The following is a 24,825-nucleotide window of genomic DNA, read 5'->3' as shown; positions in this document are numbered from 1 at the left end:
CACGACAGGAGCAGGTAGAGGGGTGGTGACAAATACTGTTTTAATGAAATAGATTGTCGACATAAATACTGTAGGTATACTCTTTTGTATAGAGTATATTGCTCAAAGGCAATTTTAAATCCTGATCCTATTTCATTCTTCAATAAATTAGATAGTAGTCTTAAAAAAATCCTTTTCAAAAGCTGCTTTCCTCAGTTATTGCTGTCTAAATATTATCTAAAGCTATGCTATCCAGTGCAGGAGCCACTAACCACATGTGGCTGTGTAAATTTCAATTAATTAAAATTAAAAATTCAGTTCTTCAATCATACTAGCCTTTCTTCAGGGGTTCACTAGCTACGTGACTAGTGGCTACCATATTGGAGAGCACAAATAACATTTCTATCAAAAAAAAGTGCTATGGGACAGCTCTGAATCTGAAGAAAGTGCATTGTGCTATCTGCTTATGAAATTTTTCAAACTCATTTTTAAAAAGTTGCTTATAAGTATCACTATATCTCTAGGCTACAGGTTATTATTGAGCTCTGTTCATAGGTGTGAAAGAACGGTATCAACTTTCTGGTCCTTATTAAGACAATTTATGAAGTATTTAGAATTAAATATAGGGCCCAAGTAAAACATGAACTCAGATATTTTCACTACATGGCTATAAAAGAACAAAGTGAAGATTTGACAGGCATGATGAAAGTAATTTAGCAGTCCCAATTAAAACAGATCTCTTCTTCCACTAATATCCATAAATCTTGAAATATGAAAGAATACATAACTGCCATTTAAAGCTTCTCACAAGAATGGGACAAAAAGCCCTTTAGATATTGCTCTATTTTCCTTTGGTCTTAGCAAGGGGAAAACAAAACAAAACAAAACACTACTTAAGTATAAACAAAAAAGTAAATTAAAATAAAAACTGTCTTACAAATAAATTGCTATGGGACAAGGACAGAAAAACAAGTTTTGGTTTAATGCATGAGAAAATGCTCTCATTTGTATTGATAGCTGATATATGAGCTAATAACTCTGAATACTTTTAGTAAAATCAAGTTCATGTTATTTTCAAATCTGTCAGAACACAAGGTGAGAGAGATAACAATTGTGTATCACTTCTTCCAAATAACTCTTAGATGCAAGGCAGGAAGTGGGGAACAGAATAGATTGCCTATTTTTTCTTTTTTCTTCTTAGTAGGTGAAAGTAGAACAACTTGAACATAAAATGCACACAGCTGTATCTAAAAGAAAAATGCAAACACAACTTAACCATACTTTATTTGACTGCATCTTATTTAGACAGCTTGCACATTTCAAATCCCATTAAAACTCTCTCTCCAAAAGGATATGGGACAATAGAAGAAAATTATGCAGCAATATCCAGTCATCAAACAGCAGTCCAATATTTTGAGATACACATGATATTTTATAGATACTCAACTCATATCTGACGTCAATATAATTTATGGTTATATTTTTACAAACCTGAAAGCCCTATAACAATATAGCACTCATTTTAGTGATGTCATGGTGCACTGAAAAGTAACTCTGATGCACTACCAATTTGCTTTTATCTATGCTCCTGGAAAGTGATGAACTTCATAATTTTTAGACACCGTAATAAATATACACATCCAGTCTTATACATGTCAGCCAATACCATAACACAGGGCAAGGTAAAGTTAAAACATGTGACAAACAAACTTCTTTACATAGATTTGTCAAGCAAATGGGGAGGGTACCTTGGGGAAGAGGCAGAAAATATTAAAACCAATTTTTTAATAGTAATTTTTTTTTTTTTAATTTTGCTGGCTTCAGCTTCAAAACTACTGTCTGGTTTATGATCTGGGGACTTCTCTAGTTTCATCCTAATGTAAGGGAAATTATAATCAGCCCACACATTAAAATGGTAGTATACCCGTTAGCTTCTTCAATACTAACATATATAGCTTCATGGTAGCATGTATAAAAATGTTCAGCAGTAGCAACTGCCAAACCAGTGTCAGTGGATAGTACAGTCAGTCTTAAAGAGGCAGCACCCCATTAAAAGAAAGTTGCACCAATTTTGCTCAGTTTTAGCCAAGTGAACTCGCTCTATCAATTTTAAATGGAGTTGTTCTAAGATTACATAAGAAAAATGAAAGCCCAATATCAAAAATTAAGTTAATGTTTGATGCTACTTCAACTGAAATGGAGACTTAATTTTGGTGCTGGGTTACCATGCTAGAGGATAAAATTTTAGTCCACTTAAGTAAACAATTTCTGCACACCCAATTAATGACATAAGGTAGACACAGATATTCAACAAACACCAGCTAAACAATATGACAACCATTTGACTTTTCAGTCACACAGTTAAGTTCATGTTTAATAAAACACCCAGTCAATTCAGCAAAATTTGGTCAATTCTGGGTGAAAAGGTCAGTAGTGATGGTTTCATTGACAATCTGCCAAAAAATTAATGGCTGAGCTAAAAATCTAGCATGTATTTACTTTAGAACTGTCCTCATTAGTGAGTCAAGCAAATGTACGTTCATCAACAATCATCACCTATGAACCAGCAAGTCAAATATAAAGTGGTGAGATAAAATTTGATAATGAAAGTACTGAACTATTTTATTAGTTCAATTCCCTCCATATTAAAAATAACAGAAGCATCATTATGACTGGTATTCCTCTAAGTGCTAGAGTCCAAATGAAGTTTGACCAAAAACGTACTCAAAATGGTCACCTGGAAAGCTGAGTATTGTGTGGTCTTCATATTTTTAATGTAACCAGTATTCTGCCCATTAAACTTTCAAGGCAATATAAAATGGAAAGAAAATGTTTTCTTTAAAAATAAGGAACTATAAATGATCCCATCAACAGGAAGATTTTATTTTCACCAAATTTATGTATCTTTATTTTAAAAATACTTGTCACCATGTTCACTTTCAAGACACTACACTGAGCAAGGAGCAGCTTTCCCTTAAAAAAAACAAAAAACAAAAAAAAAACATAACAAAAAGGCAACAAACTTTCCTGAAAGGGGGCTTTTACCAACTGTTAATGGAGGTAGGGTTTTTAAAAATACAGTAATTATAGCCATAAAATAAAATTCAAACCAAATCCTAGAGCAGAAGTAAAGCATATCCAAATTAATGAAAAAACAATACATTCCTACAAAACATTTTTCACAGAGAATGAATCTTTTCTTTAATGGGTACCTAGGTTTTCCAGTCAAATAAATTATCCATCACAGGTTTCCTGACTCAATTGAAAGCAATCAACTTTAAAATTAACTACATTGCACAGATTGGCCAAAACACAATGTAACTAATGAACATGGTGATGGCTATTAAGAAAACCTATAGAACTCATTCAAAGAAGAATTTTCCATTTCTCCCTTTTGTTTTCCTGGGAACTAATAAGCAAAGCTCCCCCAAGAATTTGCACAAATAAGTGAAAAGAAAATAAAATCAGTTTAAAACAGATACAGTGCACCTTGGAATTTATTTTCAAGACCAAGAACCAAAAGCGAAGCATTTTAAGAAATGGAAGCAATGTGAATCCAAACCAAGTGGGAAAAAAGTTCCAACTACTTTGTAAAAGCTGTTCCTCACAGCTTAGCAATAATTTTGATTAAATAGAATCATACCAATTTACATTAATTTTTCTATTCTTTTCCAAAAATTCCCTCACTCTCAAAAAAAAGTGCATCTAAAACCCAGCAATTCCCGGCTTCATCAACTTTTCTCATCCCTTTTGAATCATTTCTCAAAGATTTTCCAAGTAGATTCAACTTCTTACTGTAAGAAAAGAAGGGACTTCTACAGTAAACCACTCTGTCACTCACCTGGAAAAAGTATCCAAATTATAAAAATCTGAAATAATTTATTACCAAATTTAGAATTTAAATAAAAACAAAAGTTTGCTTGCAAAGGCCTTAAAGAAAAGGAAAAGGTAGCATGCATTCAAAAACTATAGAGATGAAGACAAATATACTTATCTACACAGGCACTGGCAGACGCAATTTAATTGTTATCTTTACTCATTGTTAAGACACACCCAACCCTACGTAACATTGTTTTTCATTCACTAATCACTGAGGTACCAATATTCAAGAATGGAAATTTAATATTGAAAAAATAAAACCTAAAATTGAAGCTTTTCCCCCACCCCCTCAGAAAACTATGGCAGGTTTCGTGTGAAATGTTAGAATACTCAGAGATTTTTACAATCTACATTGGCTTTTTTAAGGAACAAAAATCATGTTCCACTTCCTGGTTCTGTGATAAAATTATCACTGTGTAAATAACAATGTCAGCAGACTTTGCAAATGAACAAACAAATCTTGGCTATCAACTGGCACATCTTGTTGGTACCAAAAGAACTCTTTAAGTTTAAAACAATCTCTTTTAATTCAGAACAAATGCGCCATGCCAAAGTGCAACAAATATTGTGCGACACTCAAATGAGACACTGACAGATAAGAGCTGCATGGAAATCACTAAATCCACCTGCAAAGCAATTCTGTACAAATTGCATTGCATGCAAAGGTCGATTCTGCATCGTTGGAAAGTTGTTCCTTGATGTCAGTTTCTCAACGCAGCCACAATTTAAGTCGCAGTGCATCAACTCCATTTAAATAGTATCTGAACAGCCTCTTATCTCGAACAAAACCAAGATTTTCATAAAGTTTCAAAGCAGACTTATTCGTTATTTCTGTTTCCAAAACAACCTGCAAAAAAAGAGAGAGAAAACTAAGTTATAATTTTATAATATTTGAAACTAATTTATAATTTCATAATTTGACAAATCACTTATAAACAATAAGATCAAATATTTAAGAAAAAGAAACTACATTTAATTGTTTTAAAGTTGATGGTGAAAACAGTAAATATTAATGATGTACAGGAAGAACCCAGAAAAACAGTCATCAGAATTATAAAAGTCATTCTCTCTCAGGGCAAGGGGGGTGGGAACACGGGGGACATTTTCTTTTCTATTGATTTTTGTGAAATGTTTGGAATTTTTAGCAATGAGAATATATGTTTTATAGTAAAACAAAGATGAATTCGTTCCCTGTATAGTATGACAAAAAAATGAAGAAAAAAATCAACAATCAAAGATTTAAGAAAATAAACCAGTACTTGAAACTATTCAGATTGACCTCCAACTCCTATATTTTCATTAATATGTCATCCTTTATCCTGGCGACAACTACCATATTTGTCTACAGTCAAGACCAGAGTCTGAAAACTATCGTCCTTAGACCAAATATGCCTACTGCCTGTTTTTGTAAATAAAGTTTTATTGAAACACAGCCATGCCCATTGGTCTGCATGATGTTTATTGCTGCTTTCTCAATACAACAGCAGACCTGAGCAGTCGCACCAGAGACCTGTGGGCTGCAAAGCCTAAAATATTTACTATCAGGCTCTTTGTAGAGAAAGTTTGCCAAACCTAGATCAAAGGTACCAAAACTTTAGTGTACCTGGAGGGCTTATTAAAATAGATTGCTGCACCTCCCCTCCAGAGTTTCTGAGTAGGTTTGGGGTGGTGCCCAAGAATCTGCATTTTTAAAAAATTGCCAGGTGATGCTGATTGCTGCTGGTAAGGAGACGACATTCTGAGAACTAAATTCTGAGAATGTCTAGACACTATGGATATCGACACTTAACAGAGGTATTAACTTCTATCTGGGTCTTTTAAAATATTACTGAACCAGTGGCCCTGACAATGAAGAACTGATACTTTTGACTATTATGTGATGTTCTTCTACTTTACTTCTACCTTCCCCTACCAAAATATCCTCTATCCCGTCCTCCCAACTTTTACATACATAGCTCTATTTGCCTTTCTATTGATTCTCTACCTACCTCACTGAGAATCAACACAGTGAGTCACAGTTACTGTCGGGATGTTATAACCCCAAGGTGTTTGGAGTGGGAAAAAAGGGCAAAGTATAATTAAACAAAGGCCCAAGTAAAGCCTACGAGCCTCTTCCTGTTCTATCGCAAGCTATAAAAAAAATCTGACAAGAATTCAAGCAACAGATCTAAATAATAGAGAAAAGACTGTACTTCAACTCATTGGATCCAAAAAACTCATGATCAACTCCTCTACAATTCCGCACATCAGTAACAAGATCTCCATCCCATCAATGCCTCAAACCTAAAACCTAAGAGTCATCTCTGTACTTCTTTCCTCTCCACCCCGCTACATACATCCAAGCATTGAGTATTTCAATTTTCTCTCTTAAATCTCTCTTAAACTGATCCTCTTCTTTCTATCCCCAATGACAATATTCTAGTCTAAACTGCTATCAACTTTTATTATAAATACAAGAACCTCCTAACCCAAAGGTCTCCCACTCTAAGTACAGTGATGCTCATTAATTCCCTGCTTACAACCATTTATTGACTCTCTTTTGTCCTCAAGAAAACGTCCACAATCTAACAGTAATATAAAGAGACCTAAAAGGTCCATCAAGATATGGCCTCTACCTACCCTGCTAACTGTGCTTTAGGTCTCCTCCCCTTACTCACCACGATCAACACTAAACTTTCAGTTTCTGGAACCCACCATTATCTTTCCCACCTTAGACCTTTCACATAAGCTGTTTTCTCTGTCTGGAAGAACACTCTTCCCATCCTCCTCTTCTTGCTTTTGGCCTTAGCATGTCACTTCCAGACTGGGTAGAGTATCTCTTTCCCTTCATACTACCCCACAGCACTCGGCACTGCTCCTTGTTCAACTGTACTTTCATTCAATGTTTGATGAGTATGACATCTTCCCCAGCTGGTGAGCCCAACAAGGACAGGGATCATGGGTATCTTGTTCACAGCCATTTCCTCTGCACCTAACACACTGCTTGACAGATAGAAGGCTCTTAAACATTTGTTAATTATATATGCCCTTAGTACCTTTCATTATATTACATACATTACATAAATACGAAACAAACGAAAGTACTGCCAGGCTTTTAAATGACCAGAGTACTTAAACAGAAAGTATCATCTTATGGCAATTACCTATGCAAACAACTCATGAGAGCAAATCACACACTAATCCAAACTTTAAAAAGATCTAAAAACAAGTAATTAATAGTTCAAGATCAAGGGAAAATGTTCCTATAAAAGTTATACAGCAAGCAAACTGGTTCAAGATGAAAATAAAAAGTCAACAATTTCTCTCTGCTCTTAAAAAAATGGAATTTAATGTTCAGTAATGTATGCCATCCTCCAGTTTGGAACATCCCAGTCTGGTCAATGCAATTTACCAGTTTGGAACTATTCTCTTGAGTAATTCTTAGAATTCTGTTTTATGCCAGCACCTAATTATAGCTAAAATGTTAAATCAAAACAATTAATATGAGAAGCAATAAAGCTGCAACAACTCAAAACTTAGAACTGATTTCACAGAAATAAAAAGGAGAGCGACAGTGTAAAAAAATAACTAATACTTATTGAAGGCTTACTAAGTGCTACGTAAAGCATTTCACATGCATTATCTCATATTACATGCATTTGTCATAATGTTATTTTCACAAGAACCCTATGAAACAGATATATCTCTAACTTACAAGTGAATGAAACTCAAGGCCACCAGTAGAACAAGAATAGACCAGACTCCAAATGTGAACTAGAGCTTAATAGTATCCACTCTTCTGTACCTGTGATTGCATCCCAAAGTAAAACAAAGCAGTGAATGGGAGATCTAACATAATGAAGGGGATCCAAGTCCATATTCATTAATATCTAGCAATCTAAAATATTCAAAACACAGCTGAGGCTAACTATAGCTACATAAATATACACTTGACGTGTAAGTTAAGAGTTGAATTCAGGTTTGTTGGCATCCTAACAGATTAATAAAATAAAGCCCAATTTACAGAAAAACATTACACAAAGGGCTAACACTTTGGTTAAAATGAAAAGATTCTCTCAGCACACTCACATTCTCTAATCAAAGAGATCATGTATTATTTGACACAACAGAAAATGCCACAAAAAAAGTAACTACTTTTTAACATTTAATTATGAAATTCTTATAAACATACTAAAAGAGAATCTGGGTTTATACTGGAAACTCTCTATAAAATTATTCTTTTAGTCCACATCATGGGAATATTATATAGGAAGCCAAAGCATAATAAGGTTATTTTAATCCTAAAGAAACTTGGCCAAGTTGAATTCTACTTAACAGAAAATAAGGGTTACGGTGAAGTTCTACGGATTCCCTCAGGAACAAACTATTGTCAGGATAAGCCAAACCATTACAGTTTAGAAAGTCTTTTTTTAATATTACAGGCTAGGAGCTCCTGGAGGGACGGCAAGCACTATTTTATTGTCTAGCACCTCACAGGCCTTACATCGACAATGCTGACTGAAAAATTTTACTGCTCTTCATAACATCCCTTTAAGATCAGAATCACCATCACACTGCACAAAGAGACAGATTTTAAAAAGTTAAATGACTTTCCTACAATCATACAACTATATCGACAGAAGATGGATCTAGAACCCAGGCTTATCATATCCAGTTCTTTAACTAGGCCAAACTACTCAACCAAAAATCCTTACAGTTTAAATAATTCCATTTTACTCTGTTCTTTACCTAGCAGCCACTGTCTCACAGCCAAACTATACGTTTCCAATGAAACTAAAAATGTTAAACATATAATTATTAAACACAAAAAGCTTAAAAGTCATCTTGTACATTACCAAAAAATGTATGTTATTTTGTTAACATGTAACAGGTTTATTATTGGTTATTTAAATAAATTTGGCCACTGTTGATGGGAATATAAATTGCTACAGACATTATGGAAAAGAGTGTGACGGTTCCTCAAAATTAAAAATAGAACTATCATATGATCCAGCAATCACACTTCTGGGTATACAACCAAAGGAAGTAAAATCAGGACCTCAAAGAGGTCCCCATGTTCATTACAGCATTATCACAATAGCCAAGATAAGGAAACAACCTAAATGTCCATCAACAAATGGATGGATAAAGTGGTGCGTGTGCGTGCGCACACACACACACACACACACTCTCTAGAATATTTTTTGGCCTTAAAAACAGAAATACTGTCAGTGTGACAACATGGGTGAACCTGGAGGGCATTACCCTAAGTGAAATGCATCAAACAGAGAAAAACAAATACTGCGTGATCTCACTTATATGCAGAAACTAAAATAGTCAAACTTAATAGAAGCAGAGTGTCGAATGGTGGCTCCAAGGGGCTGGGGACAGACAAAAATAGGAAGATTCTGGTCAACTAAAAATGTTTTAAGGTCACATACTGCACACTTAAACTCCATTAAGAAATTCTGATTCCAGTATATTTTCATCATTTATGAGTTACTTCTGAGTATTAATATCATAGTAACCATACCATAAATCTAAAAAAAAATTTGAAATTTAAATTTCCAGAGATGAAGATTTTAGGGACATCTACAGCTTAAAAAGTAAAGTACTGTTCATCATGCTGCTCCATTCATTCTAATTTATTTCCAAAAAAAGTACATAAAAGTAAATGGCCACCATGTGGGTTCATTATTTTAGGTACACAAGAAAACTCATTCATGTTATTTGTATATATTTTTCTTACTATTTCCCCTAATGTAAAACCCAAGCTCAAGAAGTTTCTCCTAGTAGCCACTAAATGTTTGGCATCCACACCACAAAGAGGAGTAACCAAATTCAAGCCAGATTAGCAATATAGGTAATGCATTTCTTATTCATGAAGTAATGAATCTACCTGTTTCTTTTTTTGATGCTATAACTTTTTAGTCAGATCCAAATATACAGAAAATGGAAAAGATCTTTAGCTACGCTGTTTAAACATGTCTAATTCTGATATAAAAAGTTAGGAAAGTCATAGTAAGGCAAAATGAAAAGATCTATTAGACCAGAAGAATAATACCATTGTTATTTGGGCAAAAGCAAGATCTACATTTCAACTCTGTGAAATGTACAGATCTACATTTCAACTAACCTCGGTTTAATTCACTCTGAATTTATCTTAAAATGACAAGTGGCAACCAAAAGCAATATAAACATGACTCAAGGTCATAAATAAATTCTGCAAACGGAACAGAAAGTAAAAATTGACTGGATGTGCACAGTAAAGCTTCACAGAGATTTCCAAATGTATAATAGGCTCATAGATTCAAAAATCTCTCTCTGTAAGATTAAAAAAACAGCAGCATGACCTAAGTAGTAGAAAATGTAATTTTAAACCCTTCCCAAATGTCTTTCTGATAATTTGTCAAAATTTCTTAACACTTTAAAAGAAAGGAAGGTTGGCCTAACTTAATGAAAGTAAAATCACATGTCAGTTATTTTATAATTTGGTCATTGTATTCTTGGAGAATCATAATTTCAAAGTTTTCCTCAGAACAATGAATTATATACAAAACTATTTTTATATATAATTGCTTTTATCAAAAGGTACTTTAATAACTTGGTTAACCCTGCAGATATATATTTTTTTCAGATATATTTTTTTTATGTACACACACGCAAAAAAAAAAAAAGATTGCTGTTCCTAGAAGCTTAGAGAGAAAGACAAGTTAAAAACTAATTAGATTGGGAGATGGGGACTGACATATATACACTAATATGTATAAAATAGATAACTAATAAGAACCTGCTGTATAAAAAAATAAAATTAAAATAAAGAAAAGAACTAAAAAACAATTTTTTTAACAACAAAAAAAAATTAGACAAATCAAAATTCAGAAGTCCACTCCCCCCCCGCAAAAAAAGAGGCATAGATAAGATACTGGAAGCACAAAACTGATCATTCAGCCAATATTTATGAACCATGTACTCTCTCACAAATGCTATGCTAAGTACTAAGAATATAGCAGTAAACAAGAAAAGGTATCTCTGCTCTCAGTGGCTAAGGCACAGTCTCTGAACAAGTAAATTTGAGCATAGTAAGTAGTACAGAAAGGGAGGTCAAGAAAACCACAGAAGGTGCAATTGATTCTGTCCAGAGGATCAAGGAAAACTTAAAAGGAGTTGTTGATATCTGAATTGGGTCTTAAAGACTGAGAAGCATTTTAATAAGCAGAGGAAGACCAAGAAGCTACTGGGTCTAGCAAATACAAAGTAGTTACACTGGAGTGGAGGGGAAAGAAACCAAACCAAACAGGATGAGATGGTAATATAAGGAAGTAGAACCAACAAACACTACCATCAAAAATTAGAAGGATAAAGAGGATAGAAGAGTTTGTTGCTTATATGGTTTAAAACTCAATGAAAGGGAAAGTGAAAGCCTAATAAAGAGTAAGCAAGAGTTCTGTCCCTTTCTACAGCAAATCCTTTATCTGAACAATATGGGGCACAGATAACCAATTTTTTTAAACCATGGAAGACTTCCCTAATCCAGAGGCAGAGCTATTCAAACTGCAAAAACCATCCACTTAAAACCATACAACAGAAATAAGTTCATGGAACTATACCCATTTCAGTCTAAGACTGAGTAAAACTCATTGCTTGAAAAGAAAAATGAATCAGAATTTTAGGCCCACAATGAATAGTTCTACCATAAAATGTATCACTAATTTAGGCCTTAACCTTAAGACTGTAACAATATAACCAAAATCTCATCATTCCTCAGAACTTTCAAAGAAAAACCAATACTATTTAAACATTTGATCAGTTAAGGTAAAGCATACTACCTGTCTCATAGGCAGTAACTAGGATAACTCAGAAAAGGCTTTCATAAGGGACATAATACTCCCTCCTTATAACATCCCTGTTCACTGGGAACCACACTACTCAGTAGAGGATCAAAACATGGTCTTATCATCCCAAAGATTTCTCCGAACTGTTAAGCAGCTTTTGTGAAGCCTGACTTCTATTCTTGATGAGCTGTCTAAGCCAATACAGCCATGGTCCATATTGGACTTACACTCACGAAAAAATGTGTATTCAATTTTATACTCAAATTTTAGTTACCAATGATGTAGACAATCAGGCCCACTGTACCTTTTACTTTTTGAAATTAAAAGCTGTGAATATGAGATCCTTTGCCACGTGTGACTTTTCTTATTTGGGGTAAAAAAATTAAATATCCGTAAATCCCAGGATGTCTTCCCTGTGCCCAATATGTCTGTAGGCCTTCTCATACAACCACCATTTAGTGTGATCTGTCAAACTACGAAGTATGAATGTGGACAAGGAGCGTGCGAGTACTCTGCAGGACACCTGTATTGACATGGAATCCTGTTCATGAGTCACTGTTAAGTAGAAAAAGCAGTTACAGCAGAATAATAACTGTGATTTCATTTGTATAAAAAAGTATGTGTAAACATTTGCATTCACATGTGCTTAGAAAATGGGAGGATGCAAACTGCAAGATTAATAGTAGCTATAAGTGGAAAGAAAGATGAAGAGTTGAAAAGCGTGAAGATGGTAAAAGAAAGGACTTTGCACCCCAAATACACACACACAAATAATGATGGTTAGTGACTGTGAATAAATTTTGCACCAAAAAAAAACCCACTTAAAAAAAAAAAGAAAGTAACCAAAAGAAGTTACTTATTGAAATCAGTCTAAGAAAAAAATTACCGAACTTCAAGTATTTTGCGAACTCTCTAAGGCACATTTGCCCTCCAATAATAAAGACAAGTGTTAGTAGTAACGCTCATAAAATTACTAGCACGACTCTGGTCCTTCTTAGTCACCACTGTTATATTAAAGATATCTATACTTCCCTAGTTTATACTTATTCCCTTCCACATTACATAATAGTAAATCTTAACATTCCCAACCATCACTATTACTTATTGAGCACCTACCATATGTAAAGCACAGTGCTGCAGGATACAAAGAAACCACCTGCCTTCAGGCCTTACAAACAAGCTGTAGAGAAAAGATGCTTTTATGCTAATTTACAGATAGCTCTACATTTAAAAAGTGGTTGTCTTTCCCCCCTCCAGCCTTATTATTTAATGCTGAGAGATTTTTTCAAATGTGAAATGTTCTTCATATGGGCTCACAGTTGGCCCACAGGAAAAAAAAAAAAAAGTATTATTTAGAGAGAAACCAAGGCCAATACACAAGTAAATTACAGTAAGGTTTATAATAAGAGCTACCTTAAATGATTTAACTGATAACAAATCAGAGCTCTGAATACCAATTATTTACTAAAAATATCTAAAATTTTACCTTTACATTCTGACACAAATTTCAGCTCCCATTATCATCTTAAAATTTGTTCTAGGTCAAAATTCATGTGATTTTAAATGGAATATAATTTTCAGCACAAGTTACATTTGTATAATAATAGCTTGCAATGAAATCTGCAGTACAATTTATTATGGGCTATTTATAAAAATACCCAGTAGAATACAGCCCAGGATAAAAGGTCTTAAACATTTAGGAAGACTTACCTCATCACAGTCTCCTTCAACCATAGCATATATAGCTTTCTTAACCAAGTTAGTACCTAGAATACAGAGCTGAGTATTAATGAAGTAAAAAATGTAATTAGTTTCTTAAAGATACCTAAATTATAATATTCATAAGCAGCAAAGAAATGTCAAGTGCTGGGTTCTACCCTGAATGCGATACACAGATTATCTCAAATTAAGTGGGAAAAAAAATTTAGACTTAAAACTGAGAGGCCAATAGGACCTATGCATAGCAATACAAGTTTCCTCTTGAAAGACCTATCTCCTGATATGTATCCTTTTCTCAGGTGTAAATGCTATTTAATTCCAAGAAAAAAGGTAAGATATAGCCAGAGCAACCCCGGAACTTCTTCAGCTGGTAAGAACTCACTCCATGACCTTTGAGCCAATCTTGCCAAAGATCACACCAGAATTGCTGTGACCCAGAGTGGGCCCAAGACACTGTGTTAGTTTCCACAAACCTTATAGTAAGCCTGGGCACACCAAATGATGTCAGTGGTGTGTCTGTATCCTAGTTTAGGGTCAGATATACTTAGCACATTAAAGGGAAAACAAATGCTAAATCTGATCTTGAGAGAAGAAATCCAAATTTTCTCTCTCAATTTTCAAACCATGAACACAAGCAAGCACACGTTACATGGGCCATACAAAATATGTCTGAGGGCCAGGATGCAACCTTCAAGGCACTGGTTTCTGCCCTCTGAAGTAGCCAGACAATTTGCCTATCATTTGCCATGAGTCCTTACCAGCTCTTTCTAATACATCAAAGACTCGAACTTGGCTTGTATAACAAGCCCAATTCATTAAACATCTTAGTGGCAAACTGTAACACTATAAGAAAAGTTGGCTGAACCTAATGTATTAAGTAAACCTATTCATAATGACTTCCCATGATGTCTCAGACTGTGTGAACCAGTCTTAAACTGGACGTACACTCATAGTTTAAAAAAGAAAAACTACAAGTAACAAAACTGCTAGTAATTAAATACTGCTACAGGCATCAAACTCTTTTTTCATGAACACTTACTTAGCTTCAGTACCTCTCAGAATTTGCCATGCTCAGACAAGTGCTTGTCTACCTGATCCTCCATCTTGAACAAAGAGCCAGTAGGTCTTAGACACTATGACAGCGGTTCTTAACAGGCTTACATCATAGCCACCTGGGGAAATTTCAGCCCTACTTCTAACAGGACAAATAAGATTCTCAAGGGGAGGGGCCTAAGCATTTGTTTTTAAGCCACCCAGATGATTCTAATGACCATTATAAACCAAGAGTATAAGATTAACTGCAAATGCCAGGAAAGGTAACCCAGAAAAGAGATGAGTTTGGGAATAGTAGTAAGAAACAATTCTCCTTTCTCCTGGTCCTCGCCGAATTGCTAATATAATGTTTGATGACTAGTACTAAATAATGGTAACAATTTCTCCATAATTTTGCTTTGATTGAGGACCATTTAACCCAAGTACAGACAGCTGCTTGAGTGCTGTGATCAAGCACGCTAATAATGCTATTAAAAACTGCAGAACTTAGTATAATGCAAAGCAGTTTGGATGTGATCAAAACAATGTCTGGAGATGAAAACTTATCACCTTCAAATTGTTAGAAAGATAATCTCTCAAATAATTAGACAGTAATAAAGGACACAATTCATTTTAAAAACATTTTGAAATAAAAGCAATCAATTTTCTTCCCTCAGCTTCATGCTCATTTCTACATACTATTTACACTTAAGTCTTCTGCTTCAAAAAAAAATGAAAAGAACTTAGGCATTTTTTTGGGACATAATATTTTTCTTACCAATGCCATTTCTCCTGTATTTGGAATCCACCGCTAACATGGCTATATAACCTCTGCGGAACATCTTTTTGTGCATATCCAACTTGCAAACGATGGCACCTACACACTCCTCCCCTACCATGGCCTTAAAAATAAACAAACAGTTACAAAGAATACATTGCCATCAGGTATTGCACAATTACCCACGGAAACAGCAGCCAACCACTGGTCAGTGTTTTTGCGGGAGGAAGAAATAACGAGAATTCTAGCAAGAGAGCAGTCACAGAAGCGTCAGAAATCTAAATCCCAGAACTCCTTCAAATGTTCTCGTTTTAAAATCTTTCAACATTCTTTAGGACATGAATTTCTTAGGCTCATTATTAAAGCCTAGGGGAAAAAAAAAAAGCAAATTTCCACATTGTAAACATTCAAGTACTTTATGAGGTGCTTATAATTAGGTACAATAAAGAGGTACATGTTTAAGATCTGGGAAATGGGAAACGTGAAAGTAATTTTTTAAAGAAAGTCTTTTCATTAGATATCACAAAATATTACGAAACTTATCAACAGAGTACTATAAATTTATATTTAATTATAATAAAGTTTTAGTGAAAGACAGGTATAAGACATAATATTTATACCTGAATAATAGTTAGATTTTGACCAGGGGAAAAAAACCTAAAAGAAAAAGGATTATTTTTAAGGTATTCCTTAGATCCTACCCAAGGGGTTTTTCTTATTGAAGGACTACAAAAACTAGATATACGATGGTCTCATTTTTAGGACTCTCCTGACAGTGTGAGTCATTGCCATAAAGCTCACAGAATATCTAGAACTCAAAATCAAAGCTTCATATTAAAGCAAAAGCTGTAATTTTTAGAGCTTTCTATTTTAATAAAAATGTACAGCCTTCCAGACAAAGATTACTTATTAAATAAAAGCTAACCAGCCTCCACTTTCATTAAAATTTCCAGTATCACCATTGAAAATATGTTTTTCAAAAATTCCATCACCAACAAGAAGTTCTAGTAAATATTGTATTCTGGTAAATATAAACAGGGCAATAGTTCCAATTGTTTAATAATGTGTCAGACAGAAATACTTGTTCGCTGTAAAGAGCCCTCATTAAAAAAATATGAAAGCTTCAAATCATCTCTTAATAAAATTAACTTTTCAGAAACGATTTCAACAACAAAAACCAGGAATGGGTTAAAAAAAATCAATAAGCAAAGCCCAATTTACACTTACTACCTCTCTTATCTTGAATCTGTTGTGACTTTTTTTAGTTCATCTTTCTGTAAATTGATTAAAAAGCCTTTTTTTCAACTGTGGAGAAATCTTTAGGCAAGATAATTCTAATCCATTTCACGCAAGCCTAAACTAGGTCAGGAGGGCTACTAATTTTATTTATTTATTTTAATTGAAGTATAGTTGATTTACTTTGAAGGGATATTAAATTCAACAATCCACACTAATTCATTTCTGTTTAATCAACACAATCCAAAATTATTTGGGGTCAATAAACCTCTAAAATTGTTATTTCTATTTTCATTCATGATAAATCAATCTGGTTCTTTCAAAATTCTTTTGAAAAGTAAAATTTCTTTCTGTATTAAGTCCTGAAACATATACAAAAGTTGCCTTGTTGAACAGCATTTTCTGATTTGAACATAACTTATTTCAAATAGATGTGTGTGGTTGTGTGTGTGTGTGTGCATACATCAGAGATGAGAGGTACATTAAAAAATTTTTGACCTGACCTCATAAGCTAGGAGAAATGGAAATCTATACAAATCTATGATACAAAATTATAGGACACCTACACTTCACAGTTAATAAACCATCCAAAAGGGGAAAAAATTAAAACCACTAGACACAATATAACTGGACAATACTTTCAAACTGGATAGTCATTTCAAACAAATCTTTGTCCTCAGACCTAGAAAGTAATAAGCAAACAAAGTATTATATTAGTTCATTCTTAGACTAGATTGATTTCTTACTAATCAAGAATCTATAGGAACAAAAATCAAGTTGTACACATCATTTAAAAATAAAAGCCCAATATATGACTCACTGTTATTAGTAAGATGTTTAGTGAGGAAGGCCAATTCTGTATTTTTTCCTGATAAATTGCTGATGAATATACACTTACAAGAATCACTGAACTGCATGTTAAGGTTTTACAAATAAAAGCTTCTGCACATACATTTGGAACTCATGCTATTAAAGTGTGTTCTTGTTTTCAAGGATAGGAACTGAAAAATTCCAGGCAAGATTAAAATTGAACTCTACAAGGCCAAATGCTTGTCAATCTATAAAACTTGAAAAATATAAGTTGTGTGAAATACGGATTCCCAAATTCCAGAATATCACAAATAGGAAAACAGAGGAATCTGGAAATTTAAATTTAGAACAAATAAGAGAAGTACTATAGTATATCACCGGTAATAAGTTTAAGAAGTTCAAAAAGGCACCAACAACTGAAAATACCATGAACTCAAAAGAGACAGATAAATTAGTTAAGTACAAAGAAAATGACAGTGCCGCCCATTTGTACAGTACCATACTTTCACATCTGTTACAGTTATTAGGAAGAATCATTGGAAACTGTCACTTTTGTTAGTCAAATATGGTCAAGTATTGACGATTTTCTAAGGTTCAACAGCATATATTCCATTTGATCCACTGCAGGTTACTCATGGAAACCAGGAACATTCCGGAGATTTCTAGTCTCTTAAGATCGATGTCTGCAAGGACAACTATTCCTTGGTGAAGCATAACTTGGTGACACAAGGATCTTGGCTGAATGACTCAAGGGTATGTCATTTTTCAGCTTCTTAGTTGCTTCCATAATGACAGGCCAGGAGACCTGGGTTCTAGCTTTACATCTCCGGACACTAAATATCTGGAGATGTGAACATTTTAAGTCGCTCTGGTCTTTAATTTTTTTTCATTAAAAAAAAAAAATGAAGCTGAACTAGATTATCTCTAGGATCCTTTACAGTTCTAAAATAGTATGAATTGAAATAAACATACACTTATATTTGTTTTAAATTAGTTCTCATGAGAAATTCAGATTTTTTAAACGCCAATATAAAGGCCCCAGTTCCAAATGGCCTCTGATTGTTTAACTATTGTTTTATGTTCAATACCTCCAGATCCATACTTGCATTAGTAAACCTTACAGGTCAACCACTTGCGTATTATCACAATTTCTAGATATTCAGAGTTTAATGTTAAACAAACTGGCTATTAAGGGTTAAAGTTCAAATTAGCTGTTGAATTGGGAGGAGTCTATGTAAAATCAAACTAAAGTTGACTAATATTCAGTTTATCAGAGTTTAAAATGGCAGACAAGTTGAGAGAGGTCTAGGTAATAACCAGAACTCAAAAGTTGACTAATCATCACACATACACAACTATTTTCTGGAATTAACAGAAATACATACACTATTTCAATTTAAAGTGTAACTAAATTGTACACTTTTGTGAATTAACTTACAATTAAATCAATCCACATTCTTCAGAATTTATAATAGCATTTGATATGACATTTATAATAATGCTATGAAAACCATCTTCCCATATTCATTTGACACAGACGTGTCTTAGAACTTCTATTTTGATGCAGCGATTAGAATCCTGTAAGAGCAGTTTTGTAGAATATAAAATAGGTCCCAGTTTAAACAAACATACTAAACTGAAGTTTAGCAAAGTGAACGCAGAAAATAGCACAGCTACCATTATCAACAATACTGAGGTTATATTTTCAGATCACCACCAAGCTATAGAATCAAAAAGACAGATTTCTAAAGTATTGTCAAAGCATCTTACAGGGAATTAGTAAATGCAATTAAGTCAATTCTAAAACAATAAATAACGGTAGTGGCTTTTCCCTTCACATATCATAAAGCACTCCTTAAAAGCATGTTGTCTTTCTTCAATAAAATTCAATGGAAACAACATGCTTGTGAGGACATGATACAAAGCACATACCTGTCATCAATATTTAAGTGAAAGGTTTCATTGACTGAAATTGGTCAATATTATTGGGAAACTATTGGTACTACCAGTACTACGTAAGTCAAAAAAAAAAAAAAATTATTCAGCTTGTTTGGTTAAGCCAAGTCTTTTTTACTCATAAATTAAGGAAAAAATTTCTGTCAACTATATTACACACAAACCAGCAATAGTACTAGAACTTAAGCATATCTATGACCAGCTTCTTTAAAAAAAAGAAAAAAAAATTAGATTAGTAACAATTTCACACTTAAGTTTCCTACACTCCCAAAAAGGGTATTTTGTTCAAGTTTCAGGAGTCTTTCAGCCACCAGAAGTGTTAGTAGCGCCTTCTGCAACCGTGCACCAGAAAGCAGGCTGGCTACAACTGCTAACTGCCCTGCTGAAGTAAAAGGAAACAATCTCCATAATTATGGAATATGCTTCTAAGATTTAATTCTCCAGTGTGGCCACAGCAAGTTTACTGACAATCATGTTCACCAAAACATGTTTACGCATACACTCTTCCCTGATTATGGCTGTAATTGAGAGATTAATAAGGTCTGTATCCGAACAGAACCCTGTTCAAATTAAATGACTGCAAAGTGCTTTGAGGATGAGGGAGTATAATTAAAGACGGTTAAACATGATTATAAGCTAATGTAAACAGGATACAAGACCCCCAACATGCATCACACAGGCTTATTGCATTTACATCAGTATCAAGTTAACCCGGATCATGAAGCCTTACCTTCAAAACAGTTTCATTAAATAATGAGGAGTGCATACACGCACTTTACATCACGTAACGTACTATGAAATGCAGGATACATCCACTGCCAATCCAGCCCTCACACTCCCTGCCCCGCACGGCCTCGATCTCTCTGCTGGGTTCACCCTTTTTTCATTCCACCCACTTACCAAGAAGCACAGCTGTGGCCAGTTGTGGATAAAATATCTATAGGTATAAATGGAGTAGGGTTCAGACAGATCTTTGGTGATCAGTCTCATGATATCGGGCATTTGCAGCTCGGATTCATATCGGACATAACGTATAGTCCGATCCTCCCCAGGCTCAACCTCCCGGCCTGAAGGGCTTCTCAAACTGCAGCCGGCGGTCAGGGATGAAGACAGCAGCCGCACCTGCTCGTCTTCCTCCTCCCCCTGCTCCGTGGCCTCCGCCAGTCCATTGCGGGCCGCCGCGGGATCGCTCGCCGCCGCTGCCTCTGCGGGGCTGGGGAGCGCAGTTCTTGCATTATTGGGGAGGCAGGGAGGGGGGCTCTCGCCCGAGTGTACCCCGGCTCCTTTTGTGGCAGTCGCTCTGGGGCCCCCGGCGGGGGTGGCCGTGACCGTGGCCGCCTCGGCCGCGCTCAAAACCTTGCTCTTGAGCGAGGCGGCCGTCCGGAGGTGCCGCAGTTCGGGGTTGATCAATCCGTTGAGCTGCAGCTGCTCCTGCGGCGGCTGGGGGCAGCGGAGGCACGGATGCCCCTTGGCCGCCGCCGTCGCCTCGCCGCCCGCCGGGCTCCCGCCGCCACCGCCGCCGCCGCCGCCGGCTTCGTGCTCCTCGTCGTCCTCCTCGTCCTCGCTGCAGCAGGCGAGGGCGGCCCCCGCCGGGAAGGGGCAGCGGGGCTCGGCCGCCGCCGAGGCCGGAGGTGCTGGTGGTGGGAGGAGACTGCTAGGCCCAGGCGGTACCTCCGCCATCCTAGAGGAGACACAGACCGAGAGGGGAAGCCATGAGACCCGGCCGACGAGCGCGGAGCAGAGGGGGCGGGGGGCGGGGGTCGCCGAGGGTGTGGGGGGGAAACAAAGGCAGAAACCGTCCCTCACAGAGCTGGCGCCCCAATTCCGCGGGCCCCCCCCAACTCTTCAGCGCCGCCCAGCTGCTCAGCCGGCCACCGTCCCCGTCCGCCCGCGCCCATCCGCCAGTCCTGTCACCCGCGGCCCCTCCCCGTCCCCACCGCAGGCTCACCCCGCACAGGTCACCGCCGCCACTGCCGCCACTCCTCTTCCTCCTCGGCCGCCGCCGCCTCCCGCACCGCCGCGGCTGCCTCCACCGCCGCCAAGGCTCACCCTCAGCCGCCGTCGCCGTAAAGCGCCTCGGCTGTTACCCCGGGTAAAGTTTCCTGGGCCTGGCTTTACGACACTTCCCTGCCTGCCGGCTGCCGGGGCCGAGGGAAAGGGGCGTGGAGGGAGGTGACCTGTGGAGGGGCGGGGACGAAGGTGTCTCCTACGGGCCCCGGGGGAGACCGCGTGCTAATGGGTGGGGCTGTAGGGCGGGGAAGTTGCAGAGGGCTTTGGAGTCACCAGCTCCCAACCCACTGTCCTCGGCCTTGGGGCTCAACCCGCGGATCTTGCAGCGCGAGGCCCGGGAAGGATGGGCGGGACAGGCGCTCCCACGGAGCTGCCGCGAAGCCCGCCCGCTCCGGGCCTGCTGCCCCGGCCTTGGACAAGTCTCCTAAAAATGCTTTTCCTCCGCTGTACAACGTTTAACCTTAGCTCTGACCGGGGGCGGGGGGAGGGCTACCCGCGTCCCATAAAAATGGAGCAAATCTGGAGAGAAAAATCCCTGAAAAGAAGAGGAAGTTAAAAACTTTGAACTGTGAAAAATATGGGAATGACTGATGAAACCTGGTCATTTGCAATGTGAATTAGGTTTAGTCTTTGCCCCTTCGAAGCAAGAGAAAGTGGACAGGTAGTCCTCTGCCTCTCTCCTCATCCCCTTCACCCCGCCCAGGAAAACTAGAAGTAAATGGGATTAACAGGTGCGGGGCAGCTGCAAGCACGCCTGGGGAAGAGTTAGAGACGTTGAAAGAGAGTGACAATGGCTAAGAAGCACGTTCCTAAACTTGTAACCCGCATTGTGATAGGGTGAGAAGCACCAGTCAAGAAGTGTCCTGAACCTGCTCCCCGCCTGCTCTTAACAAGTGATCCCCCTGCGCGGATGCAGAGGGAAGAGAACTGCCGCACGCGCCTGAGCGGGGGGTTCCGCTCTTTCCGCTCTGGTCCACGGCCACGATTTCCATAAGAGGAACACAGGTAGTGTTAACTCACCAGCACACGGAGGAAGTTAAGTTTTTTAAGCTGAATGTAGAGCTGGGCAGGTCTGCAGCAGATGAATGTTTTCAGGGATATAATTTTCTGTTTGCAATTTTTGCCGTAATCTAAACTAAAAAGAATTCATTGTAGCGTAGCTGTTAGATACAATTGTTAAGGTACTTATCACTGAAGATGTTCAGGAAGTACTATCACCTTCTATCTAGAAGGTCAACCTATAGTGATAAAGATAATAATATAATGTGTTACTATGTGCCAGGCACTGTCCTAAATATCTTACGTGTATTTATTAACTTATTTATAGGTTTTTATAGAAATACATTTGTGCACAAATAGACATGTAGAAGCTTATTTATTTCAGCCTTGTCTATAGTAGGAATAAATAATTCCAGACCACCTAAATATCTATCAATACAGGAATGATCTTATGATACATAAATACTATAGAATATTACCGTTAATTATGTTATTGTTTAAAAGATTGAAACAGACATATATTGGCACTCCTCCCGTTACTATAGCTGCATTGCAGATTACCCCACATGTGGTATAAAACAACTATTTATTATGCTCACAGATTCTTGTGGGTCAAGAATTCATACAGAGCACAACCAGGATGACTTTCTCTCTTCCATCATGCATAGGGCTTCAAGTGGAAGACTGGAGGCTGAGGAGAATCAGATGAAAACTTTTCACTCTCCTGTTGATGGTTGATGCTGGCTGGAGACCGCAGTTTGATCTCATGTAGACCATGTTGTCTTTTAGTATATGGGCTAGTTTGGGCTTCGTCACAGCTTAGTGGCTGGGTTCCAAGGGCGAGTATGCCAACAGAGAGAGAGAGCCAGGTAAAAGCATATTGCCTTTTATGACTGAGCCTTAGAAATTATGCAGTGTCATTTCTGCTGCACTCTCTTTGTCCAGGTTCCAGAGGAGGGGAAATAGACCCTATCTCTTGACCAGGGAGAGGCAAAGTTCTTAAAGAGCATGTGGGACCAGAAGTATTGGCTGTGGCGTCTTTGAAAATTACAAGTTGCCACAGGTGCTTACGTGGAAAGACCTCCTAAATACCTTAAGGGTAAATAAATGAGATGTATAATGAGTACAATGTGATCCCATTTATGGTTTTTAAAAAGTACAAAACAAAGCTATACTTCCAAATGTACATACAATGTTTAAAGATATGTGTGTTTCAAACCGCAATTAAATATTTGTGTAGTTTTATTTTACATGCCATGTGGTTCTTAATCCTACTAATCCTATCTGTTATACAGAAAGCCATGAATATGAGTGTCCTTAGCTTTGTTTTATCCTAAATGAAAGAAAAGACATACATCAAATTTGAGGGCTATAGAATTTAATCAAAGTATGAATATTAGTATATTGTTTTACCACCTGTAATCCTGGAACACTATGAGATTCCCAGGTAAAGTGTTTTAGTTAACAATTTGATTCTTCCCTTTGAACTTGTGGTGGGGAGGGTTGAGTGCTGACAGTCTGCTCTTTGACCCTCTTTCCCTTTGAGAATAGTGGTTGGCAGTCCCCATTGTAGGCACAGATTTTGCTTGTAGAACTGAGGCCCCAGGAGAGTATGAGGAACCAGAGAGCGCTATGGTCAAATGGTCCCCATTTCCAGTACTTTCAACCTCATTCTAACTTTCATAACCTGCCCAAAGACATGGACAGGCTGATTCACATATCTCCATCTGGACTGGGGAGAATTATGTATTCCTACCTACATATTAAAGCTATCGAAAACTCTTGGTTTTCAATTTAGCTGTGCTCCCAGCACAGCACTCTAGAATTATCTTACCTGTCTTCCAGGCTTGCTTCATCCAGCAGCAGCTATCCTTGACCATTACAGTGCTTGCTTCACACTCCTTCTCACCAGATGATTCTGCCACCGTTTCACTAAGCAAAATGAAGTATTACATAGGTGCACTCCCTCAATGTTCTCCCCTCCTATAAATGCATCTATATCTGAACTTACTCTTAACCTCCTTCCCCCCAGTCTTAGTGGGAGGGAGACGGCCCAGTTCTTCAAGACTAATGCCTCCCTCCACCTGTGAGCTTGATGCCATCTCTTTCAGTCTTCTTTGGGACTTGTCCCATCATTGTTTCTGTCTCCTGAATTGTCATTGGTACCTTTGCTGACTACTGCCTCAAAGTTTATAAATGTGCTCCATCTGGAGACCTGCTACCATGGTTTCTTCCTCTTCTTTCCATCACAGTGAAACTGCTAGTCTGCAATAAATAGGTAGCCACTCACTGTCTCCACTCAGGTGCAAGTTTGATCTTCAACCAGTTGGTTGGCTTCCACCTCAGCCCTTCCACTAACACCTTTCTGGCAAAAGTCACCCTTTATGGGAATTCCCTGGTGGTCCAGTGGTTAGGACTCCGCCCTTCCACTGCAGGGGGCATGGGTTCCATCCCTTGTCGGGGAACTTAGATCCTGCAAGCCGCAGAGGTTGGCCAAAAAGAAAAAGAAAAAAAAACAGTCACCCATTATAAAGGCTAGACCCAATAAACTCTTTTCCACTCTCCTGTCACTTTATTCCTCCATGGCATTTGATCCTGCTGTGCTCTACTGAA

The 24,825-nt window shown here is 37.4% G+C and overlaps 1 protein-coding gene and 1 long non-coding RNA gene across 2 annotated transcripts; one reads left to right on the top strand and one right to left on the bottom strand.

Moving 5' to 3' along the window:
* Nucleotides 1-1,244: 1,244 nt before the first annotated feature.
* On the bottom strand, nucleotides 1,245-21,322 carry NAA30 (N-alpha-acetyltransferase 30, NatC catalytic subunit). Its single transcript, XM_057543832.1, has 5 exons — nucleotides 21,152-21,322; nucleotides 20,104-20,884; nucleotides 15,202-15,325; nucleotides 13,383-13,438; nucleotides 1,245-4,705 (listed from the first exon to the last, which is right to left on the bottom strand). The coding sequence occupies exons 2-5, from the start codon at nucleotides 20,881-20,883 to the stop codon at nucleotides 4,568-4,570; spliced, it is 1,098 nt and encodes a 365-aa protein (XP_057399815.1). The 5' UTR covers nucleotide 20,884; nucleotides 21,152-21,322; the 3' UTR covers nucleotides 1,245-4,567.
* On the top strand, nucleotides 21,166-23,679 carry LOC130707659 (uncharacterized). Its single transcript, XR_009007661.1, has 3 exons — nucleotides 21,166-21,295; nucleotides 22,050-22,218; nucleotides 22,881-23,679. It is a non-coding gene; the product is annotated as an uncharacterized LOC130707659 (long non-coding RNA).
* Nucleotides 23,680-24,825: the final 1,146 nt, after the last annotated feature.

The sequence above is a fragment of the Balaenoptera acutorostrata genome, chromosome 3, assembly GCF_949987535.1.
Source record: "Balaenoptera acutorostrata chromosome 3, mBalAcu1.1, whole genome shotgun sequence".
Taxonomy (NCBI): Eukaryota; Metazoa; Chordata; class Mammalia; order Artiodactyla; family Balaenopteridae; genus Balaenoptera; species Balaenoptera acutorostrata.
The sequence above is the reverse complement of the archived record's forward strand: the minus strand, read 5'-3'. Positions and strand labels throughout refer to the sequence as shown.